Below are 21,632 nucleotides of genomic sequence, written 5' to 3'. Positions count from 1 at the left end.
AGTTTATCCACCTTATTCTGAATATTATGTGCATTTAAATACAGCATCTTCAATCCTGCATTCTTCACCCTTTTGAATTTTGCCTCTGTGGTACAACTTAACTCTTTGCTCTGTCTGCATTTGTACCCAGTCATTGGCTTGTCCTTCCTTAAATTCATGTAACATCCCTCATCTACTCGTAAACCTGCTGGCTCATCTAAAACTCCACTGTACTGATTCCCATCCCTCTGCCATATTAGTTTAAACCACTGCCAACAGCTCTAGTAAATCTACTCGCAAGAATATCGGTCCCCGTCGGATTCAAGTGCAACCCATCCCTTTTGTTCAGGTCCAACCTGCCCCAGAAGAGGTCCCGATTATCCAGAAATCTGAATTCTTGCCCTCTGCTACAATTCTTCACCTCATTCTATTCCTATCCTCACTGTGCACAGCACTGGCAGCAATCTAAGATTACTACTTTTGAGGTCCTGCTTCTCAGCTTCCTTTCTAAATTCCCGTATTCTTTTCTCGGGACTTCCTCCCTTCTTCTATCTATATCGTTGATACCAATGTGTACCAAGACTTCTGGCTGCTCACCTTCCCTTTTCAGGATATTGTGGATGTGTTCAGAAACATCATGGCCCCTGGGAGGCAAACTACCATCCTTGTTTCTTTCTCGCATTCACAGAATCACCTATCTGACCCCTCTGTTACTGCTGCCATCCTCTCCAGTTCCCTATCCTTCTGTGCCACAGGGCCAGACTCATTGCCAGAGGAATGAGTCTTCCCCCAGTAAGATTGTCCCTCCCAATAGTACTCAAAATGGAGTACTTATTGTTGAGAGGGACGGCCACAGGGATGCTCTCCACAATCTGACACTCCCTCTTCCCTCCTCTGACAGTCATCAATTTGTCTATCTCCTGTAGCTAATGCCTATCACTGCTTCACTTTCCTTAACAAGCCTGAGCTCATCAAGCTGCAGCTCCAGTTCCCTAACACGGTCTCTAAGGAGCTGCATCTCGATGCACCTGGTGCAGATGTGGCCACTGGAGAGGCTGGAAGCTCCTGGAAATCCCGCATCTGACACTCAAAACAGAATACACTGCCCTGCTAGGCAGTACCTCTCTCCTATAGGGACCGGGTTTTTTAAAGTTCCTTGTTGATGCTGCACGGGAATGCTCCTGCTGCATCTGCGCAGTACTCCAATCAACAACTCCCATCAAGAAACTTTCTGCTTTTTCAAGCTCTTTGTCAGATCTGCATTGGAACATTACTTTTGTGTCTGTGCAGCACACCAATAAAGACTTCCTTTATTCTGTCTCCTTGCCTCCCACCAATCAGCCAAACCTGTATTCATGCTAGTGTCTTTCCTATAATACCATGGGCTATTACCTTTCTAAACAACCTCATGTGTGGCACCTTGTCAAAGGCCTTCTGAAGATCCAAGTAAACAACATCTACTGACTCGTATTTGTCTATCTTGCCTGTTTTTTCCCCCAAAGAATTCAAACAGATATGTCAGGCAAGATTTCCCCTTGGGGTGCCATGCTGAGTTTGGCCTATTTTATCATGCGCCGCTAAGTACCCTCAAAACCTCATCCTTAACAATTGACTCCAACATTGCGGTCAGACTAACTGGCCTATTATTTCCTTTCTCTGTTTCCCTCCCTTCTTAAGAACTGGAATGACATTCAGAAATTTTCCACTGCTCTGGAACTAGTCATGAATTTAGTGATTCTTGAAAGATCATTACTAATGTTTACACAATCTCTTTAGCCACTTCCTTTGGAACCCTTGGGGAGGGGTAGTCCATCTGGTCCAGATGACTTATCTACCTTCAGATCTGTCAGCTTCCAAATGCCTTCCCCTTAGCAAAAACAACTACACTTACTTCTGCCCATTGACACTCTCAGAATTCTGGTAAACTGCTAGTGTCTTCCAGAGTGAAGAGTGATGAAGAATACTTAGTAAATTAAGCCACTATTTCTCTGTTCTCCATTACTATTTCTCCAGCATCTTTTTTCCAATAGTTCAATATCCACTCTCACCTCTCTTTTACTCTTTATATATCTGAAACTACTTTTGGTATGCTTTTTGTTATTTTTGGCTAGCTTACCATCATAGTTCAACTTTTCCTTCATAATGGCATTTTACTTGTCTTCTGTTGGTTTTTAAAAGCTTCTCAATACTCTAATTTTCCACTGATGTTTGCTATATTATATGGCTTCTCTTCTGCTTTTATAGTGCCTTAGACTCCCCTTGTTAGCTACAGTTACTTCATCCTGCCTTTAGAATATTTCTTCATCTTTGTATCTATCCTAATCTTCACCTAATGTATCTACTCTGTACCTTCTGAATCGATCTCAGAAACCCCAACCAACATCTCTGCTGGTGTCCCTTTCCAATCAAATTTTGCTAGCTCCTCTCTCATGCCTCTGTAATTCACTTACTCTAATGCAATGCTGATACATCTGACTTTACCTCAAAACTGTAGGAGCATTTGGCAGCTTTGGGCCTGTACTCACTGGAATTTAGAAGAACGTGGAGGGAAACCTACCGAATGTTAAAAGGACTAGATAAAGTGGATGTGGAAAGGTTGTTTCCTATGGTGGGGGATCCAGAACTAGAAGGAATAGCCTCAAAATTGAGGGGTTATCTTTTAGACCGTAGATAAGGAAGAATATTTTTTAGCCAGAGAGTAGTGAATCAGACTTGATGGGCAGAATGGCCTAATTCTGCTCCTATGTCTAATGGTCATATCTGCCAATCTCTATCTGCGTTACACGATAATCTCTCTTACATATTCCATATATTGTGTGCATTTAAATATAACACTTGCAGCCCTGTATTCATTACCCTTTTTGATTTGGCCCCCATGTTACACTTCAATTCAGCTAACTTTCTGCAACTTTGCCCATCGTCTGCATGTCCATCCTCACAGTCTCTCTGCACACTGTTTCAGCTTGTACACCAGCTGCCCCATCCTCATCCATATCATTCCGGTTCCCATCTCCTTGGCAACTTACCATAGAACAAATCTCTATAGCATTAAATAAATTTCACTAACTGAAAATCTATTGTGTAGTCATGGCAACAGTGGAAGTTCTGAAACAACTCTGTCATGTTCACACAGATTGCTGCAGAATAACTAGAGATATAGTAGAAATGAAGGATTCCAATCAAAGCAGAAAATATCTAGTAATTGTTCTTTAATTCAACAACACAGAAAACATCTTCTGTTGCTAAAAAGTAACTCATTCAGATGCTCCAAACAATGAAGTTCAAAGTTCAAAGAAAATTTATTATCAAAAACTTATATGTCATCATATACAACCTTGAGATTCATTTTCTTGCAGGCATTCAAAGTAGAACAAAGAAATACAATAGAATCAATGAAAAAGTACACACAAAGGCAAACAACTAAAGTGCACAAGAACGCAATCTGTGCAAATACAATAAATCAATACATACACACATACTTACTGAGAACATGAGTCACAGAGTCTTTGAAAGTGTAAAATCAATAGGTTATAGAATCAATTCAGTGTTGGGGTAAGTGAAGTTAGGCATGCTGGTTCAGGAACAAGCTATGTATGTATACATCACCAGTTTTTTTTTCCTGTAGCAAAGAAATATGTTATTTGGCAGTGACTTTTGTAAATAAATCATCCAGTTGATTAATTTAGATTACTGCTTCAAATTTAAAGCACCATTAAATAAATATATAGATGTGTTAGCTGATCACTGTTCTGTAACAAATTGGCTTCCTTTGAACGCTTCCCAGAAATTTGATCTATGTAGCAAAACATTCAAACCAATCTACAAAAGATAATACAATCTGAAAATAGGACAGTTTTCTCACGGTTCTCACATCAATGATATAATTACCAATAAATACAATTACATTAATTTAGCAGATATTTTCTCATCCATTTCTGTGAATGGATGTGCAGATAACTAAAGTTTTGGCAGTCAAAAGGATTATTATGATTAAAGTAATTCCTGTTATTATGTGACTTATGTCCCACAATTATTTGATTAAGGTTAACACTCGAAGAAAATAGTGAAGTCAGCATAGCTGAGCAGGCCTCTGAGGTCTGGCTCTATGAGCTCTGAAAAGACCTCAGACACTTTAAGTGGCCCTGGGGTTAAATGAACAGGTTTTATTTTTGAGTCTGCATTACTCAGCCTGCCTTTGAGATCAGCATGGACCTTCAGGCCAGGTATTCCCAATGGCAGACTACAACACCTGAACTTTCCATACAGATTTGCACCACAGCTCAGCTGGACAAAGAGCTGTAAAGCTGGGGACACGCTGGACCGTGTGGAATCTGAACAGGCTGGATGTGGAGAAGATACTTCCTCTTCAGGGGACAATCCAGAACTCAGACAGGGATAAAATGAAATGGAGGCTGTGGATGCTGAAACCTGGAGCAACAAATAATCTGCTGGAGGAACTCTGTGTCCAGCAGCATCTAAGAGAGGAAAGGAATTATTAATGTTTCAGATTTTGTCTCAAAACATCAACAACTCCTTTCCTTCCACAGATGATGTTTAAACCACTGAATTCCTTCAGCAGGTTGTTTGTTGCATGAGGTGAAATGTTTTCTCTCTGAGAGTTGTGAGTCCCCGTGGCTCTTCCTAAGGCAGATCTGGATAGAAACACGATAAGCGAGTTCCAATTTGATAGCTCACCATTCCTTTTCCTCTCCCCTGCACTACAAACTACTGATGTAATCAGCAAGAAGATATACCCTCATATTCTTATTACTCCACAGCAGAGGTGTCAGGGTAGCCGAGTAATCTAAGGCTCCATACTCAAGGAGTGGAAGTCCTTCCGTAGAAATGCAGGTGTTCAGATCTCCACCTGGGAGCATGGTTCCAGGCTCAGTCCTGACATCTGCTCACTTTAGGGTGGTGTGGTAATGCAGCAGTTAGTGCAGTTGCTTTACAGTGCCTATGATCTCTGATCAGGGTTTGATTATCGCCATTGTCTGTAATGAGTTTATATGTTCTCCCCATGAACATCTGCGGGTGCTTCAGTTTCCTCACACATTTCAAAAAGACGTACAGTTAGGCAGTCCTCGTAAAGGGTTTTGGCCCAAAACATCTTTCCACGGAAAGATGCTTCTGTTGCTTCTTTCCACGGATGCTGCTAGGTCCGCTGATTTCCTCCAGCATTTTTTTGTGTGTTGCTTTGGCTTTCCAGCATCTACAGATTTCCTGGTGTTTGTATCTAAAACAGTTTAGTAGCTGTTCCAGTATCCATTCCAGTAGCTTCGACAGAATCCATCTCATCTTTTGCAATGATGGTGCAGCATGCGAGTTGGGACAATCAACTGAAAAAGCTGTTGCAAAGACAATGCTAAATGGTAAATGACAGAGACCTGTTTACCGAAGTAATCTGCAGGCAATTGGACCCTGGGTTTGTATTGTCAGTCACAGCTTTGTGTCTCTCTTATTTCATTTCACTTTGGCTAGGTCTGGCATTTTAAGCAATGACCTATGCCCTTGCTCTATCAGGAAAATAAAACAAATCTGATAGAAATGGGAATGGGATAATCATGGTGAGTTATTTAGAATGCCGGGAGTAAAGTGGACAAATAAAAAGGGAGCAATGATGATATTAGAGATTTCATGGAGATCGTAATCCGTGTGATAAACATAACAGAAAATCTGCAGATGTTGGAAATCCAAAGCAACACACACAAATTGCTGGAGGAACTCAGCAGGCCAGGCAGCATCTATGGAAGTGAATCAACAGTCAATGTTTCAGGCTGAGATCCTTCATCAAGACCAGAAAGGAAGGGGGAAGAAGCCTCAATAATCTTTATGTTATTTTTTTCAACAGGCAAAGGATTTAGATTCAGTGTATAGCAGTCTGTAGGGAACAGGGAACTAGTCCATGCAATGTGCAGTGTTCAGTATGACAAATTCATATGTTGTCACTGAAAGGCTATGAAAGCTGCAATGTGGAAGTTCGTGGTTTTGGAACATGGTGCCTGGGAGGTGCTGATTTGAGGTCTCAGACAAGGGTACCGTTAGTGGGTACACTCTCACCTCAAGGACTACAAGCTGCCTCCATTGCCTTCTCAAAGGTAACTAGGGATGGACAATTAAATGCTGGTTCAGTCTGTGTGAGAAACATGCATCGTTTGATGTAAAATGTAAAAGAGAATGAGGAAAGGAGGCAGATATTCATCGGTGTGTACACAAGTGCACAATGTATTATGTAGAAGTTGCACGTTGCACTCTGTTTCCAACCTGCAGTTACTCTGCAGGTGGTGAAGTAAGAGTATAGGGAGAGAACAGTGATGGCCACCACCACATCACACACTTAATACTGGCAATTAAACTTCAGCGTTGGGAAGGGGGTGGTAGGGTTGTGGGGTGGAGGGTTTCAAAGAGGTGACAAGAGGATCCAAAAGGGTATCTTGAGATCATTCTCACTCAAACTATATGGGGTTGAATGTTCACTGGAAATTTGAATGGAAGACTGACAGAAAGCCCATGAGATTAGTTCCACTGCCATTACTACACAATGTGGTATTGGTCTATCAATACCACAGCATTGATAGACAATCTTCAGTAATATGATATTTCACCAATATTGGCATCAAGTGACATTGGCACATTAGAGCATTATTCATCAGTCCCTTACAGGGATTTGCCAAAGCAACTCATATTCAATCACATTAAACCCTTAACCCATGCATAAGAGTAAGAGGTAACCTATAACAGCAGGTTGGGACGAGTGATTTTAACATCAGCGTAGCATTCAGACAGACAGAGAATCCTTGTGACTGACACAAAGGAGCTGATGGTGACAGAGGGAGACAATGTAAGATAGTCTCTCTTCCCTCTCATGATTCAAGATGGCATGTAGGGCATGGAAGGGAAACAATTGCCTTAAAAATCGGTAATCATTATCAATCTTCTTCCCAGTTTCTAAAAGGTGCCTTCTTTGCTGTTCACACTGGGATCTATGTTTTGATTTATTGATTGATTGAGATATGGCCCTTTGAGCCACACCACCCCGCAACCCCAATTTAATCTCAGCTCATCACAGGACAATTTATAATGACCAGTTAAACTACCAACTGGACTGTGGGAGGAAAGCAAGCACCCAGGAGAATGTACAAACTCCTTCCAGCCAGTCACTGCTACTGAAATGCGTTGTGTTAATCACTAGACTACTTTACCTCTAATCTTTATATTTGTAGACAAGTGGTTTGAAATCATAGAATGATTTCAGATTAAGAGAATTTGACATTGAAAGAAAACAGCAGTCACTGTCCAGCATGAGAATAGTAAAGAATTGATTAAGTGTATTTACATGGACAAGACCGAGGTTGTTGGGGCTGGCAGCTTGGATGTCCCAGGAAGCTTTCTGTATATGGTTGGAATAACCTTCCTGTAGATGTTGAGACCACAAGTGCCACAGTAGTGTAGCAATTAGTGCAATGAGTTTACTACACCAACAATCGACGATCAGAGTTTGTTTCCCACCACTGTCTGTAAGGAGTTTGTATGTTCTCCCTAAGACCATGTGGGTTTCCTCTGGGTTCTCTGGTTTCCTAAAATGTATAGTTTGAGACAATGAGTTATGGACATGCTGCATTGGCACTGGAAGTGTGGCAGAAGTTACAAGCTGAACCCCCACAGCACAATCCTCGGACTGCGTTGGCCATTAATGCAAACAATATATTTCACTCACCAGAGTGAGTGTGAATGCTTCCAGAGATGAAAGCTGTCTTCGACATATTCCCCAACTGCCCACAAGGAGTCCAACAGTGGAATTTGATCTGAATGAATTGCCCGGTGATTATGCTGAGGAATATGTTTGAAACATGTGCAACAGGTAAGACCCGGATTGGAACTGAAAATCCATTTGTTTGAATTAGAATAAAAATAGCTGCAAAAGATTAGGGAGGGGATGAGCTAATTTGCTTTCTTTTTATTTATTTATTTATCTATTTATCTATCTATCTATCTATCTATCTATCTATCTATCTATCTATCTATCTATCTATCTATTTATTTATCTATTTATCTATTTATCTATCTATCTATCTATCTATCTATCTATCTATCTATCTATCTATCTGTTTATTTATTTATCTATTTATTTATTTATTTATCTATCTATTTATTTATCTATTTATTTATTTATCTATTTATCTATCTATTTATCTATCTATCTATCTATCTATCTATCTATCTATCTATCTATCTATCTATCTATCTATTTATTTATTTATTTATTTATTTATTCCAGTGGTTGAGAAGATATTGGAATCTATTATTAAGATTGAGGTTTTGGGGTACTTGGAGGCACATGATAAAACAGGTCAAACAGCATGTTTTCGTTATGGAGAAATCTTGCCTGACAAATCTGTTGGAATTCTTTGAGGAAAAACAGGCAGAATAGACTAAGGAGAGTCAGTGGATGCTGTTTACTTGGATTTTCAGAAGGTCTTTGATAAGATGCCTCACATAAGGCTGCTTAATATGGCAGGAGCCCATGGTATTACAAAAGATATTAGCCTGGATTGAAGATTGGATGATGAGGATAAAGGGAGTCTATTCTGGCTGGCTGCAGTGACTAGTGGTGTTCCACAGGGGTCTGTATTGACCCTTTCTTTTCACATTATATGTTAATGATATGGATGACAGACTTGATGACTTGGTGGCTAAGTTTGGAGATGATACCAAGAGAGGTGAAGAGGCAGGTAATGTTGCGGAATCAGGGAGTCTTCAGAAGGAGTTCATTTAGTGTTGATGTAAATTAAGTATTTACAATATGAAAAATGTGAATACTAATACCTGTGCTCCAAGGGTAATAAGGGCATAGCATCAGCAGCTACCTTATTGAAAGCAGCATAGTCTGGAGTGAAGAATAGTTTTATCCTTATGAGGCAGTGCTGCACTGCCAATGGGATTAAAAGCTTGGATTTATTTTTCACATGTAATCATAATATTGAAATGCTTTGTTTTGCATCAACAACAAAAACAGTCTGTTTGTAGATTATACTGGAGGCAGCCTGTCACATTGCTGGTCCCAACAGAGCATGATCATGACTCATTAATCCAAACTATGGTTGGAATATGGGTGGGAAGCAAAGCCCCTGGAGTAAACACATGTGGTCATGTAGAGAAAGTACGAACTTCTTACAGACAGTGAAGGTAATCCAACTTCAATTGGTGATCACTGGCCCTGGAATGTGATTGTGCTAACCACTATCCTATCATACCGTGGAGAGCCAGTTATATCAGAAAGGCTTGATTCAGAAGTCTTGAATCATGGACCATTGCAAAAGACTATGTATGTAAGATCTCTCTATAAATGTTTTGCAGAGAGATACATATGCATGCATCAATCTTTTGAGCCATCTTTCTGATTGCAGATTTCTCACAAACTAGAACAAACTTAGAGCCATAAACAGCTTAGAGTGATTGTGCTTGTACATAGATTGTGTGTTTGTACTGTATAATTTGGTACCAGTGAAAGAGTGATTTCTTTGTGTTAATGGATTTTGTACTGTAATCTGTGTCAGTTTTAATCATAATAGTTCAACTCCCCATATTTAAGTGTCTTGCTTTAGACATGCATCTCAGTGTAGCTGTGAGGCATCTGTTTGTTCTCAATGAAAAGTGGCTTTTTATAGCACCAATGTTCAATTTCATAGCCTTCTGACAATTATACATTTGAAACATTTGAGTATTTCAATACTTCTGATGCATTATTAATATAATTCTTTTGAATTGTCACCACAAGAAGAGGATTGCACTGAGTGCACTAGATTAGCCATAAAAAACAACCGATGTTGGAAACATTCAGGCAGGATCCATGGGGAGGGAAACAAGTGACTGTCTCAAGCCGATAACCTTACCTGAGAGTTAATTTTGTGCTAGGTTTTCTGAATTGGATGGATTAAGATTTATTTTAATGAACCTACAGAAAACAATCACTCCGAGTCCCTCCTGGATCTTAGTCCTTAATGCAGGAAGTAGTATTTTTATGAGGAATAATTCATAATCGGTAATTGCTTTTTTATTGTTACATGCACGATGAAAATCCAGACAGATTGTTCCAAATCTATGTATACTGAGGTGGTACAAAACAGAAAACAATAACAGAATTCAGAATGGAGGCACAGTTTCAAGGAACTTCCATTGTAATGAAGAGTCTTAACCTGAAACTTCAACTGTTCATTTCTCTCCACCGGACCTGATGAGTTCTTCTTGGCTTTTGTGTGTGTTACTCCAGAAAGCTGACTATAGTGTTGCAGTTACAGAGAAATGGCAGTCTAGGTAGGCAAATAAAGGGCAAGAACAGTGACAAGATAGGCTGAGTTTATTGTGATCTTTCAGAAGTATTGTAACAATTGGATAGAAGCTGCCTTTGAAACTGCTGGCGCAAGTTTTCAAACTTTTCAATCACCTGTCCTATGGAAGTGTGGAGAAAAGAGTGTGACCAGTGTGTGAAGGGTCACATATTGAAATGCATTAATTATTGTTCATAGAAATACAACTTCCTGTATTAAGGATGCTTTCCTGAAGCAAATGCAAATGCAGACAATGTATCAGCAATACACTCTCAATTTTGTTTCTTATGCTTTAATGAAATAATGTCATAGAAAAGTACATCACAGAAACAGGCCCTTCGACTCATCTCGTTCATGCCAAACCATTTAAACTGCCTACTCCCATCGATCTGCACTGGAACCAAAGCCCCCATACCTCTACCATCCACATACCTATCCAAACCTGTAAACATTGAAAATGACCTCGCATGCACCACTTGTATTGGCAGCTCATTCCACATCTCATGATCTTCTGAGTGAAGACTTCTCCCCTCATGATCCCCTTAAGCTTTTCACCTTTCACCCTTAACCCATGACCTCTGGGTAAACTCCCACACAACCTCAGTGGAAAAAGCTTTCTTGCATTTAGTTGGGAGTAGATACGTGAAGGAGTGTGGAATGAGCAGAAGTGAATTGGAAAAAGATGGTGTGAGCACTAAAAAGATTAGATATTCTATCCTTTTCTGGAACAACCTGTGTACTACAAGGAGTGCTATTATCTTGCGTGCAAGTCCCTGGAAATTTGTTGTAATTTTCCTATAAATTTATTCATCAAATGATTTTCAACAAAACATCTTTTGAAATAAGTGTCCTAAACCATGGTTAAGGTGATCTCAGTAGATGCTTTTCCACCCTAAAACATTCTATTTCTTACATTATGGTGAGTTTGGAAAATGTCTTGGATAGCACGGAAACATTTTTATTTATTCCTAGCAGGAATTTGACTTTATTTTCTATATTCCCTGATGGTCTGTCTCAAATAAATTTTGCTGCAAGTTGTGCGAAATGCCTGAAATAAGAAAATTCTACTTTGCTCCATCAATTTCAATTAGCCAACCATAACATTCCTGACCTGATGGATACGTTATTCGTTTGGTATGCAACCATGCATGTTTTATACAGCCTCTTGGGTTTTTTCTTGGAGAGACTTTGTTATGCCCTGTCAGCTTTGGGCCTCTAAGTGCAAAAGTGATGCCAATTAGATGCTGATCTCAACAATTACATATGACAGAAATCTTTATGGGGTACTTGCTGAATGCTGATGTCACTTGTTGATGTTTCTGTCCATTGGGATTACGTTCTATTGATACAGGAGGTTTTGGTTATATTTCCCTAGTCTCCATTTCTCCTACTCCATCACAACTCCCTCTGGTCAGATTACAAGAGATAAAGATTAGAATTTGAAGTACAAAGTAAATTTATTATCAAAGTCACCAGTTACAAAGCCGAGATTCATTTCCTTGTGGCCCTGCTCAATCAATCCATAACAGAACCAATGAAGGACTGCACCAACTTGGGCACTCAACCAGTGTGCAAAAGACAACAAACCAGGAACATGAGATTGTTGAAAATGAGTCCATTGGTTGTGTGCACATTTCAGTGACTGGATGAGTGAAGTTATTCCCTGTGGTTCAGGAGCCTGATGGTTAAGAGGTGGTAACTGTTCATGAACCTGATGGTGTGAGTCCTGATGCTCCTGTTTTACTTGTCACATCAAAATGTTGACATAAACAGAGAAATGCATCGTTTGCGTCAATGACTAATACAATCTGGATTTTCACAATGCTTCTGGCACCAACATAGCATGCCCACAATTCATTAACCCTAACCTGTACGTCCTTAAGACTGTAGGAGAAAACCAGAGTACCCACAGGAAACACACACTGTCATGGGGAAGGCACACAAGCTCCTTACAGACAGCAACGGGAATTGATTACTGCTCGCTGCCACTGTAATAATATTAAACTAATCACTAGGCTAGTGTGCTGCCCATTGATCATTAATTAAGTGATACTTTATTGGTATTCTGCATTTAACAAAATGAATACAGTGTGCCGTGTATATCTATGATCCATCTTAGTCATGGCTATTATTGACCAGCATTGTAGCTTGGGCTGATGCTGACATGTGTTTCCCTTGACTGGAGAATCCAGAACAAAGGAGACACATTTTCTAGAAAAGGGGTCAGCCTTTCAGGAACTCAGAGATTTGAGAAGCCTTGCATTTCTGTCCTTCAGTGGCCACATGTGCTGGCTACGTTCAGATCTAAGCAAGCGATTTTAATATCACGTGTTGTTGATCAGAGACTGAGTGGGAATATAGAGTTTATGTAAAGGAATAACAGAGTTAGTTCAAGGAGCCTACTCTTGGCTCTATTTCTTAGAGAGGTTTAGCTTTATAGAATTTGCTTTTATTGGCTGAGATATAGAACACAAGCAGAGAGAGAGATTGTACTAAAATATTATAAACCTTCAGTTTGATGTCTGCTAGAATAACTAGCTTCCCCCGGGTCCCTTTATTTTCTCCTCCTGACTAACCAGTTTCTCCTACATGTCCCATAGCCCCACCTCCCTCAGCTACCTGTCACATTGATTCTTTCCCCTCCCCATCCATCCCATCTGCCCATCATCTTCTCCTAGATCCCCGCCCTCCATTATTTCCATCTCCTCTCCCCCACCTCCATCATGTGTCCATATTCCAACTTCCTCTTCCATCAGATTCCATCATCTGCAGCCCTTTGTCACCTCCCAGCCTATCTTGTTATTTCCACTCTTTCTTCCTCCATTTACCTGACACCCCTCTTCATCTGGATCTACCTATCACTGACTATCTCCCCTGACCCGTTAAATTCCTCAAGTATTTTTTTGCTAGAATACTGTGTGCAATTCTGGTCACCACACCATATGGAGGGTGTATTTATAGGTGGATTAAGAAACAGAGGGTGTATCTAGACACCACTAGACTGGTGGACCAAAGAAGTCCAAGGGGAGATAGAATAATGGGGAGCTTAGATGAGAATGACAAGGCCTAAGTCCTTGTAAATAAAGCAAGGGGCCATAGATATAAAGTAATTATAGAGAGTTACAGTCAACAGTTAAGAAAATCTTCCATAATTCTTAGGTAGCAAAGGTGTGAAACGCAGCTCAAAGAGGTAGTAAGGGAAAAATCCTTTGTCACCTTCATCAAGTACCAGGATGAGTTGATGAGCCATAAACAGCAGAATTAAGGACCTTCAGCTGGAAAGTGGACATGATTAGACTTGATAACACAAAATTTCCAGCATCTGCAGATTTTCTCTTGTTTATAATCAGACTTGATAGAAGGTTAAAAAACATATGAGAAACATGATGAAGGTAGATGTTCAGAATCTTTTTTTTTGGGGTTAGAAGCACTAAAGCACTGATGAAGCTTCTGATGAAGGGTTTCGGCCCGAAACGTCGTCACTACCTCCTCCCATAGATGCTGTCTGGCCTGCTGAGTTCTGCCAGCATTTTGTGTTTTTATTTATTTCCAGTATGTGCAGATTCACTCGTGTTACTGTATTCACAGTTTTTTCTCTCTCTCTGTTACCATGTATTGCATTGTACTGCTGCCACAAAGTTAAAAAGTTCACGGCAGAAGCCGGTGATATTGAACTTGGTTCTGATTCTGATTTTACCTCCACACAAGGATTAGACAGAGCTTCAGATAAATAATCGTAAAAGCTGGCACTTCTGATACCACGGCATTCCTTCAAGGCTGCAGTTAAATATCATCCAAGATCTTGGACTGGAGGCCCAGAATAGATTATTTAGAAGCCTGGGTTCTCAAATGTTAACTTTTAGAAACCTTGAAGCATTTGAAAGTTTCTTAAAGCTGTTTTCCAACCTCCATAGATTTTAGGACCAATGTTATGTTCCAAGGTAGTTGAGTTCCTAATAGGATTACTGTTTTCTGTAAGCAATTTGAATTGGATGTGTTGTTTGATATCAATTTGGCTGTGTGCTTTGAAGGCTTTTGGGGGAGCATTTAGCTATTGTAGTTCATTCTCAAATGGAAAATCAAGATCCAATTTTTCCAGGGAAGTAACAAACAGTCTCATTAAATAATTCTGGAACCTCTGCAAAAAGCAGCAGATAAAACACACAGAACCCTCTCATGTTTGCACAGAATGCTCAAATCCCCTTTCAAGAGTAATCTGACTCAGCTGTCCCACGTTCCCAGGCTGTCTGATATTTCTAGAAGTTTTTCCATCTTCATTAACTAATATTGGTGTTTGCACTGACTCTTAAAAAGCCGCGCTTCTAAAATGGGCAGACATCAAAGCCACTTGTTAATCCCAAGAGGCTCTGTGTCTTCTGGATTTCTGGACATTGGCCACAGTTTGCAGTCTCTGCCAAACAAATGTTTGTCTCATGTTCAAGGTGACTTTCTAAACCAACACTAGCCTGGAGAAATAACTAATTTTTACACAAACTTAACATCCAGCTGAAAAAATTACGTTTATCAGACTTTCCAAGCGGCACCCAAAGTGAAAAACCACCCATGTGGTTAAGCATATCTTCATGCTACTAATCATTTGGCCTCATATCAGATCTTATATCCTATCTTTTATTTTCATGCTATGAGAAGGATGTGATTAAATTGGTGAGAGTTCAGGAGGGTCGACTGAACTTTCAGAGCTTCAGTTCTACGGAGAGACTGGACAGCCTGAGTCTGTTTTCCCTGCACTGAATGATAACACTGAGGCAAAGCTGATGCCCAAATAGAACTGAGGGTGGAGTCTCCCCTTAAATCCTATTTGCCTCCTTTGTTAACTCTCTAACTGCCCCTACCAATGTGCCAATCTAGGAGTTGGCACTCTGGCTGAAGTTTTCATCTCTTTCCTTCCCTGGGTGAGTGAGTTCAATCCCACTCTGGTAAAGGCCCCTACATCAATCTTCCTTTGTCATTTGGAAGTGGGGAATCTCACAGAATTCTACCAGATACTGAAGGGCCTGGACAGAGTGGATGTGGAGAGGATATTTCCATTGGTGGGGGAGTCTAGGATCCAGGGGTACAGCTCAGACATCCCTTTAAAACTCAGAAGAGAAGGAATTTATTCAAGCAGTCGCTGCCACAGAAGATTGTACAGGAAGAGATGGATAGGCTCTTCATTGGTAAAAGGGTTCAGGATTAAGGGCAAAAGGCGGGAAACAGCTATGATTGAACCATTAACAAGAGAAAATCTGCAGGGGTTGGGAATCCGAGCATCTATGCAGACCAGGTTTCGTCCATCATCTGGTGTTTCTCTCTCCCCTCCCCCCACACTTTAAATCTAATCCTCAGTTTATCTTTTTTTCACTCTTGCCAAAGGATTTCAGCTTGAAACATTGACTGTACTTTTTTCCATAGATGCTGCCTGGCTTGCTGAGTTCCTCCAGCATTTTGTGTGTGTAGCTATGATTGAATACTGGAACAGACTTAATGGGCCAAATGGCCAAATTCTGCTCGGATGTTTTATGGTCTATGTCTTACATCATATGGTTACCTAAAGTATTGATCGTCATGCAAATGCTTTCCCTCTCCCTTCAACTCATCAAGATAATGTTATTGTCTCGCAAACACAAGGAAATCTGCAGACGCTGGAAATTCAAACAACACACACAAAATGCTGATGGAACGCAGCAGGCCAGGCAGCATCTAAAGGAAGAAGTACAGTTGACGTTTCGGGCCAAGACCCTTCGTCAGGACAATGTTATTGTCTTGTACACAAGTACAGTGAGGCACAGGTCCAATGAAAAGCTAGCCTGCAGCAGGTTCAGACAACTCAACACATAAATTATACATATCGTTGCAAGATAGTGACGAGAAAAGAAAACCACACAAAAAAGTAAGCATTATCAATGTAAATGTGGAATAAAAATTGAAAAGAGAGCACAATTCATAGAGTTATACAACATAAAACATAGAACATTACAGCAAAGTCGGACCCACAATGTTATGCCGACTCTTAACTACACCAAGATTAATGTAAAAATTTCTTCCCACATTTCATTTCATTCATATACCTATTTAAGAGTCACCACTGCTGGCATCACCCACCTGTGTAAAAAGCCTATCTCTGAAGTCAGCGCCCCCCCCCCCCCAATACTATCTTCCATTCACTTTAAAATTATGCCCTCGTGTAATAGCCATTTCTTGGGAAAAGGTGCTGGCTATCCACTCTATCTATGCTTCTTATTGTCTACTATACACCTCTATCAAGTCACCTCTCATCTTTGTTCGCTGTAAAGAAAAAAGGCTTAATTCTCTCGAGCTTTCCTCATAGGCCAAGCTTTCTATTCAAGGCAGTATCCTGGTAAGTGTCCTCTGTACTCTGTCGAAAGCTTCCACATCCTTCTTGTGATGCGGGGACCAGAACAGAACACAATACTCCAAATGTAGTCCAACTAGAGTTTTATGGAGCTACAACATTACCTTGAGGCTCTTGAACTCAATGCCCGACTAGCGAAGACGATCACCACATTTGCATTCTGAACGTAGCTTTACAATGTAGAAAAGTCTATTAGTTCTGTGCTGGGATGTTGGTGCTTCTTCCTGGATTCTACTGCAGACAACAAGATGAAAATTGATGAGCCCAGTGGGATGTGTTAAAGCACAGAAGATTAAATGCTACAGTGCATGAACATAGTGGACAGCTGTAGAATTCAGTGTCAAACATTTTATGAGTACAGTAACCTCAATAATAACCACAGGCATAGTTAATAATAGAAACAGCATGAAGCTAGCTCTGTTAATGAACATTTGAACCATTTTATGCCCACAGAGAATATAACCACAGCATTACCATAGCACCATGGTACACAAGTCTGGACAGCACTGACTTAGACTACAGCTCTATGGATAAGGTTGTCAGATGTCATGCAGTTTCCACAGCTGAGTCAATTTAGACGGAGCATGACATGATAGTTGTAATAAAATCAAATTAATCGTTAAAAGGGTATGCATCCATGCAACTAATTTTTAATAAGGATCTTTTCTCAATGGTTAGCAGGTCAGAGTCATCTGTGCAAAGTTCAAAGTAAATTTATTATCAACATATCACCATATACAACCCTGAGATTCGTTTTCCTGAAGGAATACATAATAAATCCAAGAAACACAATAGAATCAGTGAAAGACCACAGCCAAATGGATGGACAAACAGCTCGTGCAGAAGACTGCAGATACAAACTGACTTTGGCAGTCAAACTGCAAATACAAAAGGGCAAATATCAGTGAGTGCCCTACATTTTTGAGAAAAATAGAGAAGAGGCTCATATAAAGGTGCAGAGAGGAAGGGAGAAGGGAACATTTGCAAGAGGATGGAGGGCAGAAGAAACTGGATGATAATTCGATGGTAGTGGAAAGTGAAGGAAGATGGGGATGGCTCAAGGAAAGAAGCAAAAGGTGGTCCTGGAGGAGGTGAAGAGGGACAATAGAACTCAAGTAAGTTGGACATGTTGCACCCCTGTTTTCTCTAATGTTTGCCCCCTTTTGCCTTGCAGTTGTACAGTTCCAATGACTTTGGACGGAGGTGGCAGCTGGTCCATGAGAGAGTCACTCCAAACCGCTTCTACTGGTATGTATACTCACTGAACCCCAGCCTGGAGCTCACTGTCCTATCTGAGGGCAAATGCAAAACTGAGATAGTCTGTGATCGAACACAGACATTGAAAAGGACAACACAGGAACAGACTTTTTCGCTCATGAAATCTATGCTTGGCATACAGCCAAATTAAATATCTCAAAATGTCTGATCCCTTCTCGTGATCATAAAGTTTACTCTTTATTAAGCAACACTTTGTCTATTAGAAGGCAGCATATTGTGGATGTGATCTCAGTATCTAATAGCGAAGGAAAATCCTAACAAAGTTTCTCAACTGCAGCATGTGATTTGTCATAGATAACCAATAGCCTTTTGTTGCATATTTTCTTTCTTCCCCTCATTAGTGGCTTTTATATGGATTGTGTCAATAACTTGTTTTGCATGCTGTCGGGAGTAATGCAAGGTTCAAAGTTCAGAGTAATTGTATTATCAAATTATATATTTGTCACACTATAATACTCTGAGATTCATTTGCTTGTGGGCATTTATGGTAGAACAAAGAAACACAATAGAATCAATGAACGTTTCCGTCGTGAAGTCTTATTGTAAGGTTAGAATGGTTGATTAATGGCTACTGTGAGGGGGTGGGGGGGGGTGTCCAGTGAAGGGTGGCTTTGTTAAACAGGGAAAATGACTAACCTGGTCCAGGTTAGATTTTGTTATCTTTTTGGAGTCATATAGTCATATACAACAGAAACAGGCCTTTTGGCCCAATACATCCATACTATCATTTCAGTTCTCTACATTCTTCTCATTTACCTGCATGAGGTGTGTAGCCTTCTATGCCTTGGTAATTCATAAGACTGTAGATATAGGAGCAGAATAACCATCGAGTCTACTCTACCCTTCCATCATGGCTGATTTATTATCCCTGTCAACCCCATTCTCTTGCCTTCTTCCCTTTGACACCCTTACTAGTAAAGAACCTATCAACACCACCTTAAGTATATTCAGTGACTTGGCCTCCACTGCCATCCTAGGCAATGAATTCCACAGATTCTCTATCCTCTGGCTAAAGAAATTCCTTCTCACCTCTGTTCTAAATATACATCCTTCTATTCTGATGCTGTGCCCTCTGGTCCAGACTCCCCCACTATAGGAAACATCCTCTCCACATCCATTCTATCTAGATATATATCAATGAGATCCCTCCTCATTCTTCTAAACTATAGTGAGTATAGGCCCAAGCCATCAAATATTCCTCAGACATTAACCCATTCATTTCTGGAATAATTCTCGCGAAGCTCCTCTGAACTCTCTTCAATGGCAGCATCTTTTTTCAGACAAGGGTTCAAAACCTTTCTCAATACTCCGATTGTGGTCTTATCAATGACTCATAAAGCCTCTGCACTACTTTCTTGGTTTTATATTCTAGTCCACTCAAAATGAATGCTAACATTGCATTTGCCTTCCTTAATGCCGACTCAACCTGCAACCTTTATGGAATCCCACACAAGGATTCCCAAATCCCTTTGCAGCTCTGATTTTTGAATTTTCTCCCCATCTAGAAAACAGTCTATGCCTTTATTTCTTCTTCCAAAGTGCATGACCATGCATTTCCCTATGCTATATTCCATGTTCTTCTTTTGCGCCCATTATCCTAATCTGCTGAAGTCCTTCCACAGTCTTCCTGTTTCCTGAACCCTACCTGCCCCCACCTATCTTTGTATCATCTGCAAACCTGATCTCAAAGCCATCAATTCCATCATCTGAATCATCGACACGTAATGCAAAACCAAGTGTTATCAAGACCGACCCCTGTGGAACACCAACAGACGCTGGCCACCTTCCAGAAAGGCCCCATTTGTTTACACTCTTCGCCTCTTTCTAATCAGCCAATCTTCTATTGATGCTAATATCTTTCCTGTAATATTGCGGGCTCATATATTCTTAAGTAACCTCCTGTATGGCACCTTGTCAAAGACCTTCTGAAAATCCAAGTAAATAACATCATAAACAACATTCACCAACTCTCCTTTGTCAATATTGCCAATTATTTCTTCAAAGAATTCCAACAGATTAATCAGGCAAGATTTTCCATTAAGGAAACCATGCTGACTACATCCTACTTTATCATGTGCCTCCAAACACCCCAAAACCACATCCTTAATAATCAACTCCAATATCTTCTAAACCACTGAGGCCAGGCTAATCGGTCTATAATTTCCTTTCTTCTGCCTCCCTCCCTTTTTAAAGAAAGAAGTAACATTTGCAATTTTCCGGTCTTCCAGAACCATTCAAAAATCTAGTGATTCTTAGAAGATCATTACTAATGCCTCCATGACCATTTCAGCCACCTCTTTCATAACTCTGGCATGTAGTCCATCTGATCCAGTTGATTTATCTACCTTCAGACCTTCTAGCTTTCCAAACTCCTCCTCCTTAGTAATAGCAACTTCACTCACTTCTGCCCCTGACACCGTTACAAGCTAATGGCATGCTGTTAGTGCCTTCCACAGTGAAAACTGATGCAAAATACTTAATATGTTCATCTACCATTTCCTTGTCCTTCATTACTACCTGTCCAGTATCATTTGCCAATAGGTCAATATCCACTCTGGCTTCTCTTTTACTATTTATATATCTGAAGAACCTTTTGATATCCTTTTTTGATATTTTTAGCTAGCTTACCTTCATAGTTCAACTTTTCTTTCATTTAGGCTTTTTAGTTGTTCTCTTGTTGATTTTTAAAGCTAACCAATCCTCTAACTTCTTACTAATTCTTGCTATATTATATATCCTCTCTTTTGCTTTTATGTTGCCTTTGACTTCCCTTGTCAGGTACAGTTGCCCCATCCTCCCTTGAGAATATTTCTTCATCTTTGGGGTGTATCAATCCTGTACCTTCTGAATTGCTCCTAGAAACTCCTGCCATTGCTTTTTTACCATCATCCCTGCTTTTCTATGAACTTTAACAAGCTCCTCTCCCATGATTTTGTAATTTCCTTTACTCCACTGTAATATTGATAGATTTGACTTTAGTTGCTCCCTCTCAAGCTACAGGCTAAATTCTATTATATTATGATCATTTCTCCTCATGGTTCCTTTGCCTTAAGCTCTGTTATCAAATCTGGTTGATTACACAACACCTAACCTAGAATTGCTTTTCCCCTAGAGGACTCAAAAAAGTAATCTTTTGCTCTAAAAAGCCATCTCTCTCTCTTGGAATCCAGCACAAACCTAATTTTCCCAATGTACCTGCCTATTGAAATCCCCCATGACTATCATGACATTGCCCTATTTACATGTCTTTTCTATTTTTCTATCTCCCTTTTTAATTTGTATCCCACATCCTGGCTATTGTTCTGGGCCCTTGTATTAGGATTATTTTACCCTTGCAGTTTCTTAACTCTACCCACAAGGATTATGATCCTATGTCACCACTTTCTAAGGATCTTTAACCAACAGCACCATTCGACCTTCTCTGCCTACCTGCTTTTCCTTTCGATATAATGTGCATCCTTGGATGTTAACCTCGTAACTATGATCATCTTTCAGCCATGATTCAGTGATGCCGACAACTTCATCCCTGCCAATCTCTAGTTGTGCTACAAGATCATCTACCTTATTCCATATACTGCATGCCATCAAATATAACACATTCTGCCTGCATTCATCATTTTTCTCGATTTTGCCCCATGTTAAATTTCAACTAATTTCACTGACTATAATTTTGC

The 21,632-nt window shown here is 40.1% G+C and overlaps 2 protein-coding genes across 2 annotated transcripts in view; one reads left to right on the top strand and one right to left on the bottom strand.

Annotated features, from left to right (window-relative positions):
• The window catches only part of LOC132379725 (plectin-like), a 30,580-nt gene extending 13,665 nt beyond the window's left edge, over positions 1-16,915 (bottom strand). The window contains exon 1 of the mRNA XM_059948014.1: positions 16,785-16,915. The gene's annotated coding sequence lies outside the window, so the exon portion shown is untranslated. The remainder of the gene's footprint in view (positions 1-16,784) is intronic.
• The window catches only part of LOC132379726 (VPS10 domain-containing receptor SorCS1-like), a 1,404,942-nt gene that overhangs the window by 1,089,746 nt on the left and 293,564 nt on the right, over positions 1-21,632 (top strand). The window contains exon 5 of the mRNA XM_059948015.1: positions 17,855-17,928. Within this exon, the coding sequence (XP_059803998.1) occupies positions 17,855-17,928 (74 nt within the window). The remainder of the gene's footprint in view (positions 1-17,854; positions 17,929-21,632) is intronic.

Source organism: Hypanus sabinus, chromosome 22, assembly GCF_030144855.1.
Source record: "Hypanus sabinus isolate sHypSab1 chromosome 22, sHypSab1.hap1, whole genome shotgun sequence".
Classification (NCBI taxonomy): Eukaryota; Metazoa; Chordata; class Chondrichthyes; order Myliobatiformes; family Dasyatidae; genus Hypanus; species Hypanus sabinus.
Note: the sequence above shows the minus strand (reverse complement) of the source record. Positions and strands in the feature narration are given on the sequence as shown.